Genomic DNA, 13202 nt, shown 5'->3' with positions numbered 1-13202 from the left:
GTTTAAATAAAATTCTAATAGAATATTAGACAAAAGTAACTCAGTTTATTTTGCCGTAACAATTACTCTGTGTGTGCGCACATACATACTACTGTTTATCAGTATGTTTTGCTTTCAGTAGCTTGCTTTTTATTCACACTGAAATAATAACTTGCTGCAAGTTGGATTTCAAATCATGAAAGTTGTGACAATCCTTAAAGAGAATTGTTTTTATTTGCAGCTCCCGCAGTACAGAACAGAATAAATCTTCCCGCTCTGGATGCTGTTGTGACTCCTGATGATGTTAGGTATTTTACAAATGAGACCGACGACATTTCAAACCTGGAAGCAAGTGTACTTGAAAACCCATATAACGTTCAACTTTGGATCAAATTGGCCTACAAATATCTGAATCAAAACGAAGGGTGGGTAATTCTTTCTTTGCAAACAAATCAGTTGCACTTTTTGTCTCAAGCTTCTCACCTGTGCTGTTGGAAGCAAGCTTTGTCGCTAACATCAAAGGACTCTTTGTTTCTTTGGCCAATGTACAAATAGGTTATTATTTTAAAGCAATGGGGAGTGGAATTGATTTGCTCTTTTGTTGTACACAGTCCAGAGTAAGCATAATAAATTATTATTATGCTTTAAAGTGCTTCATTTCAGCATGGAAATAGTAAAAAGAGGGTTCATTTTAAGAAAAATGAAGGTTACAGTTGATTGGATTTCTAAGGTTGGTTTTCTTAATTCATGATGATAAAATGGAAAACTCCTTAAGCAAGATGGTAGAAGTCATTTTCAGATGTTTTACATTTACATCAGGAACCAGCAGGTGTCTGAGAGTATTGGCAACAAACTGCAGTTGTACTGTACCATCCACAAGTGCCTTAGAGTTACAGTGCAAGTTCCCCGTTCTTCCTCTCACTGCTGCATTTCAAATCCCTCAAACTGTTTTAAAATAAGAAGAGAAAAAGGTCATGTGTGAAGTGCAGAGAGCTTCTGAAGGGGAAATGCATGTGCAGGCCTTGGCATTGTACCATGAAACTGAGAGTGTGAAAATGAATGTATTGCTTTCCTTTCTTGTTGAAGATCATCCTCCGAACGCTTGGATTCTGCTTTAAATGTCCTGGCTCGAGCACTAGAAAATAACAAAGAAAATTCTGAAGTCTGGTGTCATTATCTCAAGCTGTTTTCAAAAAGAGGAATTAAGGAAGAGGTGCAAGAAATGTGTGAGACTGCAGTGGAATATGCTCCTACTTACAAGATTTGGTGGACAGTAAGTTTGATCACTGGAAAAGCTATATGTAGTAATTATGAAGTTAGTACATATTAGCACACTACATCTCACTTCCATGCATGTTTCATTTGAAGGCTTCCACTAAATAGCTTTTAAAGCACAAAAAGAACTTTTACAAAAACTTCTTAAACTTAGGATTTCCTTTTTCCTGCCACAGGGGAATATAAAATCCCATAAAATGTACCAGACAAACGGATGCCCGTTAGGGGTTCCTTTCACATTACCTTGCAGATAAACTTTCGCTCCAACATCATGCCTCCAGGATAATATGTGATACAGTGCAATTGGCTGTAGTTGAAAGCTAACCTCTGGAATGTCTCTGTGCATACACAGAAGCGCTTTAGACACTTGCACACAGCTCTTTAGATCCCGTAACAAAATGAGATGAATCCTCAAACATTTATTTTTCTTGACTGCCATTCAGTTTCTAAATCTGGAAAACTCATTTGATGGAAAGGATTATGTGTGTGGGAGAATGCTACAGTTCCTGATGGAGAGTCCAAAATGTGAAGAGAATCTGGATCTTCGGTCCTTTCACTTGCTGGAGATGTTGCTGTATAGAGTTCACCTAAGCCTTTTTACTGGGAAATATCAAAATGCTGTTGCGTTATTCCAGGTACTTGCTTATGTATATCATGTTATGGTGATATTTTGGCTTTGGCATCCATTGCTGTTTTGTCCTATATATCTAGTTTGAAGGCAGTGTCCCTGCTGCACTATTCAGTAGCAAATGAGAGCAATTTCACACGGACCAAAGTGTGCTTCCCTACAGTTATGAAAAAATGCTTGTAAATATATAAGATTACAAAATATCCACCATTTTTACTGGGTGTTCTAGGGAGCAGGGACTTCAGTAGTCTTTACTACTGTCTGTGATTAAATGTTCCTCTGTCACATGGCCTACCGTGTAATATATAGCCGTTGCATACAGTTTTCAACATTTGTGTCTTCTGCCATCTCAGTTCTTGTAGAAATAGCTTTAACTGCAAATTTATTTATTTCACAACATTTATATGCTGCTTAATTGTAATAAAACCTTAAAGCATTTTTTTTAAAAAAAATGTGAGTCTTGGATACAGAACAAATAAGGCCAGGCAAATTTCTAAAACCTGGAACTCCCCAATTGTGACCATGATTGCTAGAATATATTTCTATGACTAGGCATAATATAGCAAGGTTGCCCGTTATTTAAGCTGTCAGATTTAATCATCATATAACTTTCTTCTCCGCAGAATGCACTGAAGTCAGAAAGTGAACCGGTTTTGGTGCAACATCTCACCATAAGTGACCGCTGCTTAGCTTGGTTATCCTATATACATCTGATAGAGTTTGGCGATCTCCCCATCAAGTTCTATGATCCTGCCAATAGCAACCCTTCAAAAATAATGAAGAAGGAGCCTTTTTTAATACCTTGGAAAACAATTGAAGATGTGAAAGCTGATCCTGATACTTTGTTAGCTGTGTTTGAAGGTGAGGTTACCCATTTAAATTCAGCTGTGGTTTATTTCTTGAATTAATATTGATAGAATATCTAAAATAATTGTCCTACGGTTACGTATATGCAGTGGACTTTTGCTTTTCAATGTGTAGTCTCTTGTGGTCTTCATTGATTTAGAGGCAGTTTGCTTATGTTTAGCATATATAAGAGAAGCCATGACTTCTGTCCTTACAAGTCATCTGGGACCAATCCCATGGAGCTTGCTTCTGAGTAGAATCCATGTATTTTGCAGCAAGACAGTTTATTGTAGTGGATCGTGCAGACTGGCATGAGAATTTCTTCCCATAGGTTTAAAAAACATAATGTTTGCAGCATTGTTAGCCATACAAACTGCAGCGTGAAGAACAGCAGGCTGGTTGGGGTGAGCTGTTGAATGGATGCTGGGAGGCCCTTCATCTTGAAGTTTAGCATGTTGTTGGGGGAAGTTCCTTCTCCCCCTCCCCCTCCCTTAAATGCACCGGCAGATAGGTAGGTTTAAAGCAGCGTTTCCCAACCTTGGGTCTCCAGCTGTTTTCGGACTAGAATTCCCATCATCCCTGACCACTGATCTTGCTAGCTAGGGTTGATGGGAGTTGTAGTCCAAAAACAGCTGGAGACCCAAGGCTGGGAAACACTGGTTTAAAGGAAAGGGCCCTTTAGTTTGTTTTTTAGCAAGCAGCTGGGTGAAGGGCCTCCCCCTCCTTCCAAAGGGGGGAGGGCTTGGGTGAGCTGTGGAAGGATAGGCGTGTGTGTGTAGGGATAAAGGGAGGGGGGGTTGGTCAAGAATGTGGGAAGGGAAAAAGGGGCTTGTGAGCGCAGCAAGCAGGGAAGGCAGTAGTAAATAATAGTAAGAGGAATCTGTTTACAATAAGTAACTCAACTAAGAGACAGCTTCCTACTGTGATCCTGCATGTTCAGTAATGCACATGTATGTACACAAAGGAAATACTTCAAATGTTCATTAAAAAATGCTTTGGGAATAATCAGTGACTGGCTTTGTTGCTTTCTTCATGAAATAACTCAGATATTATCTTTAGTTGGTATTTTTGTAATGGGATCTGAAAACTTAATTTTGTCAGCTTGGATAATTTACATCTTCATCTCTTAAAGAAACTCTGAAATTATTTCATACCTAACTAAAGCACAATGACTGAAATGAAATGCATGACTACATTGTCTCCCCATCCCCCCTAACCCCCCCCCAAATACAGGTGTATTTATACATTAACATATAAGCGTTTTCTGTGGTAAAGCTTTGTATTTGTGAATGTGTAATCTTACTTGATGTTTTGCTTGTTTTTAGATGCCATCCAGTCATGCACCAATGAGGATTCTGCAGCTGATGAAAGAGTAGTTCTCTGTCTTCCACTATATAGAAACATGGTCATTTTGCAGCAGCTGTTAGAAAGGTAAGTCACTTGCAAAATTGCTATTTTTTATATGCTGTGTTAAGCATTATGGGTTATATTCAACTAGGTTTTACTCAGAGTAGAACCACTATAATCAATTGCTGCAAGTTAGCAAAGGCAATTAATCTAAATGGGTCTCCTGAGTAAAATCTAGTTGAATACAATCCTTTGTACAAAAATGCATGGTGAGTGACAATTTCCCATTTTTCTGGTATTAACACAGATGAATATAGCAGCACTAAGAAAGGAGGTTCATGCCTAATGTTATGATTCAAAAAGAATAGGTAATAGGAAAGAGTGTAATAGTTCACAAGATTGTCTTGGAAGTTCTTCTAGGTCACTGTCTTTTTTTAAATAAGATAAGTAATTGCTGTTTTTCACTGTTTTCATTCAAGGTGGGAAGCTGCTATTGAGCTTTGTAAATCACTCTTGAAACTAAACCCCATTGACTGTCGTCTGCTAGAAGCACTAGTTGGTTTGTACTTGCGGACTGGCCAGATGGAAAAAGCATGTGACGTGTGGCTTACAGCATTTGAGAAAAACCCTCAAAATGCCCAGGTTTTCTACTTTATGTGCAAATTCTTCATTCTGCAGGTAAAACACCAATGACTTTATTCAGCTTTTTATAACAGGTTGGAGAGAGAACCAAGTTTATTTAATACAAAATGGTGACATTCAGAGTACATTACAGTGAAAGGATTTGACCAGGAGTTTGATTTTCAGACTTTAAGCAGCTGAGTTTTTGTTTTGCCTAAAGTTGTTGTTGCCCACAAATGCTTAAAAAAAAAAAAAGCAAGCTGGAATGTGAATCTGAAGGGAGTGGTTTATTGGACGATGTAGATCAGCCTTCTTCAGATGATTGGGACTCAACTGTTATCGGCTCCAGCTTGGGTTGGTGAGAGCTGTAGAGGAAAACATCCGGTTGGGGCACGCTGGCCTTAGAATGTGACACAGATGTTGCAACAGTCGTGTGAGACTCTTTATCCTTCTTTTGTAACGTGCAAAAGGGTGAGCTGATGCATCTAACCTATGGAGAGATCAAAAAGTTCATCCTTGAATGTTAATCATTTGAAGCACTGCAGAAAATTTAGGTAGCATTCTGCTTTTGGGTAATGTCTGCCCACCATCTGCATTAATGGTTTTGAAAGAGCCATTAAAATGTATTATGCAGAAGTTTGATTTGTTCTTCACATTTTGTAACTTTAGTCCAATGTCACTTACTCTCTCATGACAGAATAGATCAGATAGTATTCCTCCACTGTTGCAAGCCTTCGTTGCAGCATTCTTTGAGTGTGTGACTCGAGACAACAGTCCTGTGGATCTGTTACGGTAAGTCTGGCAAGCAAACTAATCATTCCATGCTGCTATAAGCTCGGTTTATGTAATGCGTCGCTCGGTTCCATTTATAAAATTTCTGTATGGTTACTGGTAAAAACGCTAACGTTACACATTGCCATTTTGCCACAAACCTTAGTTGCTTGCAGAACGTTATGGCGATGCTGTCCTTAGATTTCACAGTACAGTGAAAAGCAATTCACATGTTACTTTGTCAGTTTGTGTGTTGAGTGTAAGGCAGCTAGTGCTTGTGATATAAAAGTAGACAGATACTTTTAGAAAAGTGGTGCACAGCTAAGTCGAGAGAGGCTATTCTTTCTTGAGATATTCTTCCAGAATCTTTTAGCACCCTGTAATTATTGGCACAAACTCCATTTACATATGAGGTAGCCAGGTTAAGTAGCTGAAACTGATGCTGCAAACAGGAAAATACATTTCTGCAACACCTCAGGCTTTTGAAATAAGCCTTGCAGCACCCTAAATTGGGGTTGTTATGGGAGCCTATGTTACCTTATGAGTTTCTGTAACTTAATAAAAACACTCCATTTGAAATAAAAAGTGTGTTAGTGGGTTGCACATAATGCAAGGCTTCTTTATTTGCCATGTTTATATAGGCATGTATATGTCCATACACTTAAAATACAAGTTTTGAAAGGAAAACAAGCAAATAAGCATATACTGTAATAATTGCACAATTTCCCAAAAAAATACATCAGATTATGACTAAATTTTAAATAAATGTTAATATTTTAATTCAGAATATCATGAATAAACAAATAAGGAAAACACAGGGGGGGGGAACCCAACATAGTTAATATATTTAATATAGTCAATAAGGGGAAGGTATTTATATATTGATAATATTTTGCTTAAGAGACAGTATTTTATTATTATTAAAATTGGTATACCGCCGTATACCTGCAGGTGTCAGGCCGGATCACACATATTTGCATGTTCTCATAAGATTGTGAAAGGATTATAACAAAGCCTTCTTCAGACATCTCTTTAAAAGCATATTAAGCATAGCTTAAATACATTTCTTTGGTATCTCCTTCACTGTTTTGCTTTCACTTGGAATCAAACTAGATACCACAGTAATCCTTGGCGCAAGGGAATGCAGAAAATCATGATTTTGAAACGCAGCTATGCTCTATGCTACAGATGGGAAAACTAGACAAGCGGCTACCGTTTTCAGTGGCTGCCGTACGCTTCTTCCAAATTCTAGTCTGGATCTTACTCACTTGGAGATACACATAGGTGGTGTGTCCACTCTTTGCTCAGATTGCTTCAAGTTAGGATTGTTTTGGTGTAGTGAACATTTGTCACACTGAATAAGGACTCTTTGTTCTAGATATTTTTTGAATTTCCCAATGCCAATTGAATTCACACCGCCTATGTATAAGGGAAGCTTTACAGAAGAGCTTTTAAACCAGCAAATTCCTTACTTGTGGCAAATATACTGGTGAGTGTTTCCAAAGTCTGATAATTTTTTAAATATTGCAACGCTTTTTAAGTAGGGAACTACAGATTGTTGAGGAGGCAGCTAATCTCGTGTTATATATAATAAGAGCAAATATAAGGAGTGCCATGGTTGTCCTAGTTTCTGCCAGTATCTTTTAGGATTTTGGTATTTCTGTCATGAACATACACCATGCACTGCTTTGCTTGCCCTTTCTTATGCTATTTAGCTTTGCAGTTTGGTGTTACAAACATCTGTTGTGATTTTTTTTACTTAAAACACCATGAAGTTGGCTGTGTTTAAGTTTAAAATCAGAAGACAGATGTGCTGCTTGAGCCCTGTGTCCCACACTTTAGTTTTGAATTATATATAAATGGAAGAGAGAACTTCTTAGAAGTAGTTAGGCAGCTGCCAAAATCCCTTTCTTCAAGTGCTTAGATTCATAAAGTGTAAGGAATTTCTACTAAAATACTCCCATCATCTGCATTGTTGGCCGCAGTATTTTTCTTGCAGACATTCAGTCAAAAAGAGATGAAGAGCTGTTTTGCTGACTTACATTAACTACATTAATTTCAATATTAATTATTGCCTGTTAACCACTGTGAAGAGTTAGTGTTGAAACACTTTTAAAACTAGGAAACATTTTGTACCTCTGATCATTTTTTTGGCTTATACTTGCGTATAATGTCAAGCTTCTCCATTGCCCTTTTCTTTCACAAAAGGCATGTAACAGTTTCAGAAAAGCTAACGCTGTTTTCTTTCAATGAAAAATAGCTTATACCAGTCTCTTCATGGAAGTTCTGGAGATGCAGTGGATGCTTATGAGGCAGCTCTGGGAGCAGTTATGCAAGAGGAAATAGTTCAGCAGATTTGGATAGAGTAAGTTTAAACGACGAGACATTATAACTGTAAAAGTAATGCATTTGGAAGTGTTAACACCTGGGTTTCTCTCCTCTTTTTCAGTTACCTTGTTTTCATCAATGGCAAGGTTGTCAGATCTAACAATCAAGTTCAAGAATTCAAGCTTTTTACAGATCTTGTGAACAGATGTCTTGTTACAGTCCCCACCCGTTACCCTATTCCATTTAGCACCGCTGATTACTGGACCAACTATGAATTCCACAACAAGGTATAAGTATTTTGGTAATACAGATACAGGACTCTGTATATAAAACACGTTATGCTGAAATACATGTAGGGTTTCCTTCGTATTTTGTTCAACACAGTGCGCTACAATACCAGTTCTGTAAGGGAAATGAGAACTGTACACATATACAAAAGCTCCTTGCTGCAGAGTGTGTGTGCACAGCTGCACAGTGGCTAAATTTGTAGAGTATCAACTTCTCTAAAATGTTTTGTAGGCTGGGGATTGGCGAACTGTAGAAGCCTAGTGTTGCTGTATAGGGGAGGGTTGTCTGTCACACTTTCCTTTCGGAGCTTGACCTCCTTCAGGTTCCTTAGGCTGCTTGGAGATCTGAAATGCTGTGTCAAGCTGGTGTTGTCTCTTCCACCAGCCCTCCCTACTTTTTGAAGGACTCCAGCATTTGCTCTAGCATTTGCTGGAAAAGTGCAAATTCCCCTGTGGTGTTCTTGCTGTGGTTCATCTTTGGAGCCACTGGTACCTGGAGGAGCTGTTTGTAGATGCTGCTACTAACTCAGTGCCAATGTCTTCGTCATCAAATTCAAGAGAGAGAGAGAGAGCACATCAGTGTTGGATTTGTGAACAAAGCAGGCAGCTTGAATGACCTAACTTCTTGAAAATTAACCTTTACAGGTTATTTTCTTTTATCTGAGTTGTATTCCGAAGTCTCAGCATTCCAAAGCATTGGAAAGATTTTGCTCTACCATGCCTGCTAATCCTGGACTTGCATTCAGGTAAGAGAATATCAGCGGAAGCATTTAGAAGCAAGTACCTGTTTTCCCCGGTGCCCTTTAAAAAATTTACTTGCCATCTTCTAAGCTGGATGGCTGAGTGGGGCTTTCTTTGAAGAAAAAAAATTCTTCACAAAGATTAGATCTGGAAATAAATAGGTTAGAGCAGGGCTTGGGTCTCCAGCTGCTTTTGGACTACAATTCCCATCATCCCTGACCACTGGTCCTGCTAACTGGATGATGAGAGACTTTTAGAAGACATCTGAAGGCAGCCCTATTTAGGGAAGCTTTTAATGTTCAATAGATTATTGTGTTTTAATATTCAGTTGGAAGCTGCCCAGAGTGGCTGGGGAAACCCAACCAGATGGGTGGGGTATAAATAAATTATCATCACCATCATCCAGAAACAGCTTGGAGACCCAGGCTTGGGAAACCCTGGTATAGAGCAAAGAGAACTAATACATAATATGATTTCTAAGCCTTCCTACAAACTGAAATAATACTTGTTTTAAAAAAAAAGTGAGGAGAGGAATTTAGTGTTGCTCTAAGGCAGAGCTTTCTAAACTGTCTCAACATTCCTGCCGGGACTAGAAGAGGGTTAGTTCGCTAGTAAAACTGAATTACTGTGTCACAAAATGATGCATGTCTAAAAAGTGTGTCACCAAGATGAAAAATTTGGAAAGCCTTGCTCTAAGGTGATCATTACATTAGGGCAAGCATTTTGGTTTGCCAGATAGAACAGTCTCTCCCCCCCCCCCCCCCGCCCCTGGCATTATGTCTGGGTGTTTGTGGGACTCATAAACCTACTGTAGAATACTTGGTCTAAGAATAAGAACACTGGACAGAGAGGCTCCACTTATTCCAAAGTATTATTATTATTACAACTACTATTATTGTGAAAGTCATACAGAAAACCATTACTCCAAGTTATTGCTGCTAAAGGGGGTTCATCAAGCTATTGAGTGATAAGGTGTACTTAGTTTTTCACGCATGGCTTCTCCATTTGGGCTTTATTTTTGTTAAATAAACCATGATACAATATCATGTCCTGATGTGTACAACCACAACAGAGGGTGTACTTTCATTTTCCAATAACTGTACTCTCACTTGCACCTCTTCTCCCACCTCCCCCTGTTCAAGCTTTTAAAAGAGCTTAGTATTATTGCTTTACATTCTTATTCAGCACTGCATGTTTCCCTTTGCTCCTTTGTCACTGCAGGCTGCTTCAACAACACTGGGAAGAGAGCAATGTCCAGATTCTGAAACTGCAAGCCAAGATGTTTACATATAATATCCCAACATGCCTGGCCATCTGGAAAATGTAATTCAACAGTCATACACCTGTTAACGTAGATATTTTTTTTTTAAAAAAAGGTTTGCTTCATAAAGCTACATTTGAAGTAGGCCTTCAAATTTGGTTTTATGCTAGAAAGGTTTTTCATTATTGCAGTCTTTCCACAAACTTTGGTTTAGACAGATTCCTGGCACTAATGTCGTAAAATGAGGACTGTTGCTTCCTATACAAAAAAATATTTCAGAAGTAAGTATGCCTTGTGTGTCTAAGTAAGGAAAATGTGTTGATGAATTTTATTGTTGCTTGGAATGTTTACCATTAAATTATTGACTTCTGTTTCCCTCCTCCTTTCTACCCTCCCCTTTATATATCATAATAGCAATATCCAGTGGTGATGAACTGATCATTGTCTGCAGTGTTTGTACATAATGGGAACAACTGAAATGTCTTGCTCATGTAAGATTGTTTATGAAATGGATCTTTTTTGTCTCTTCACTATAGATTATCATCATTGGGAGTTAGTCTGTTACTTTCCAGGACTTTTATAGTTCCATCCCATACTCAGTGTTCTTCCCATAAAGATATTCGGTATTCTGCAAAAAAATAAGTCATTTTTATTTCTTCCCTTCAGAGCCATTGCTGCTGAGTGCTTTCTAAAGGGACAGAGAGAGGTATGTAAGAAAAGCTTATTGAAATAGCCAGTTGCAAAGATACTTAACTAGCCTCACCCCTGGGTTTAATGAACTAGTCTACACCTTAAAAAAAAAAGAAGCTTGAGAACAGTGTTCTTGCTAAGCTAGCTTTAGAGTAAGAGGTCTGCTCCTCAGAAATTGTGTCTGTTATCAAATGAAGGCAAGGAGGAAGAAAGGTTCTGGCTAAGCCTTTTTTCCTTTTAGATTAATTCTGTCAGGGGCTCAATGTGCTGGAGCCAGACTTGGTTGAAAGACAGACTTTGTGCATTCCTGCAGCTTTCAAACACAGTAGTGTTTCAACACAAGACACTTAGGATGTTAATTTAACATACTTAATTCTTCCCCCTTGGTCACATAATGCTCATTTACTATGCAATCCTGTACATGTCAGAAGCAAAACCTGATTATTTGAATGAGGCTTAGCTCCCAAATAGCGGTCTCCTTCCCTACAAACTAGATAAGTGTCCAAGGAGTGGCAATTTATTTGGCAGTCCCTGAGCTACAGAAGTGTGTCTGACATCTTCATTCTGTAATTTTTCACATGCTGATGAAGGCACACCTCTTTACTCTGTCCTTTGACGCCTAAGATATGTATTTGGGACCTATCTTGTTCCCTTCGGTATAATCTGTTTTTTTAGCGGATGTCAATACTGTATTTTTATGTAGTTACACCATGGGTCCTCACTGTGAAGGGTGGATAAGAAATCAGAACAATTAATTCCTCAGTAAGTTGGTGTAGGATTGCAGAGCCTTTAAACAACAAAAGAAGCTTAAATCCAACAAATAGGTCTTCAGTGATCATTACAAACTTTTGAATATAAGGCACACAGAAACTTGTTGATGTAGTAAACCAATTCAGTCAGTTTGAAATAGAAGCAAGTTAAGAAAGTCCTATCTGTCCCTAAGCATTTACAATGTGATCCTCAGGCTTCCATGTCTCCTCTACAGCCTTAAAACTAAGCACTTTTTGAAGAATGTAAAGCTCTTAAATCTAGCAGTAGCCCTCAAGCATTTCCCTGCCATAGCTTCACCATTCCTAACCTGTGTTACAGGCACATAAGACAGAAAAAGGGATAACATTGATTCTTGTCTCTTCTTTACAGGTCCACCACTTATATCAGAGAGCCTTTCAGAAGCTACCTCTTTGCGCAACCCTGTGGAAAGATGTAATGTTTTCTCCTTATGTTTCCGTTTAAGGTTTCATTTCAATTTTCTGCATATCCCATGTCCATTGATGTGGTGATATTCCAGCTCTGGCTAAATCTTATGTCTGCTTCACCATCTCTTACAGCAGCTCCTGTTTGAAGCATCAGGAGGAGGTAAAACTGATAACCTGAGAAAACTAGTTTCCAAGTGCCAAGAGGTTGGAGTCAGCCTAGATGAGCTTTTAAATTTAAACACTTACAGAACAGAAAGCACGAATCGCTGAACACTGGGTGCAGTCAGTGCTAAGTCCTATTAAATGCCAAAATCATTTGAATGATTCTCCAGGCTGATCTCTGGCTTTAGGCCTCTGAAAAGCAGATGCGCAAAGCTGAGCATATCAAGTCTCTCTCTGGCCTGCTTTCCTTGAACCTGGAAACAATTGACATGATCGCCTCCTTGGATAAATGAATGTCCTCTATGGCCTGCTTCTGGGCCCTGCCAGACTCTCATAACATCATGTACGTAAGTATAGTTCATCCCAATGACAGACTTTAAATGTGTTAATTTTTATATTTTATTTTCGATTTTTCATTTTCTTTTGTGCGGTTCCTGATTTCACTTGACGCTCGCACTGATGCCTGAGAGATCTGTGTTTGGGGCTAATAATACGGGCTGAGTTTACAGCAAAAACAATCGGTCCACTTTGTTTTCCTCCCACCCCCACCCTCTTTCCCAATCCCTTTTTGTTTCGTTTTGGAGATTCGTTTTCATTGCAGGATATAAAAACAAAAGCAGCCGCTCTTAAGGAAAGTAACTGCCATGGCCACAAGTATGCTTTTTGCACTTGAAGGCTCAATGAGGGTGGTTTCCTGCCCTTTCTGCATTCTGGACTTGTGGCAGAGACTTGAAGATTAAAGATACAGTTGCAATTGCCAGTGCATCAGAACCTAAGAGTGGTCAATTTATTATGTGCAATTTTTTGTAAAGAAATTTTAATTTATAATAAAAGTTTAACAGTTAATAATATTGAACTGATTTGTATTAAAATACTACTCTGTAGTATTGCCATTGTTTATACAAAGATATTTTGAATATACGTTTTAAAAAAATCTCCTGTTTCCATTGTCTTTAATTAAGCTGGTGCAAATGTGGGGGGTCAGTTGGTTTTGCTTGTCAATACATGCACAATAACTGTAGGCCACTGGACACATTTCCCATGAATTTCCCCCCATTGATAGGAGCATT

General features: G+C 38.5%; 1 protein-coding gene across 4 annotated transcripts in view; it reads left to right on the top strand.

The window, feature by feature from the left end:
* The window catches only part of ZFC3H1 (zinc finger C3H1-type containing), a 35060-nt gene extending 22041 nt beyond the window's left edge, over positions 1–13019 (top strand). For 2 of the 4 annotated variants that reach the window (XM_081927975.1, XM_081927974.1), the window contains exons 21-35: positions 221–404; positions 1066–1252; positions 1698–1889; positions 2506–2743; positions 4054–4159; positions 4555–4753; positions 5394–5488; positions 6846–6956; positions 7728–7832; positions 7917–8082; positions 8728–8828; positions 10045–10146; positions 10751–10790; positions 11915–11977; positions 12103–13019. In XM_081927975.1, coding sequence (XP_081784101.1) covers positions 221–404; positions 1066–1252; positions 1698–1889; positions 2506–2743; positions 4054–4159; positions 4555–4753; positions 5394–5488; positions 6846–6956; positions 7728–7832; positions 7917–8082; positions 8728–8828; positions 10045–10146; positions 10751–10790; positions 11915–11977; positions 12103–12240 — 2027 coding nt within the window. In that variant the 3' untranslated portion in view covers positions 12241–13019. Of the gene's footprint in view, positions 1–220; positions 405–1065; positions 1253–1697; positions 1890–2505; positions 2744–4053; positions 4160–4554; positions 4754–5393; positions 5489–6845; positions 6957–7727; positions 7833–7916; positions 8083–8727; positions 8829–10044; positions 10147–10498; positions 10791–11914 lie in introns of all 4 variants that reach the window. The other 2 variants (XR_014172378.1, XR_014172377.1) reach the window with 2 other exon arrangements.
* Positions 13020–13202: the final 183 nt, after the last annotated feature.

The sequence above is a fragment of the Podarcis melisellensis genome (assembly GCF_964234715.1).
Source record: "Podarcis melisellensis genome assembly, chromosome: 10".
Taxonomy (NCBI): domain Eukaryota; kingdom Metazoa; phylum Chordata; class Lepidosauria; order Squamata; family Lacertidae; genus Podarcis; species Podarcis melisellensis.
The sequence above is the reverse complement of the archived record's forward strand: the minus strand, read 5'-3'. Positions and strand labels throughout refer to the sequence as shown.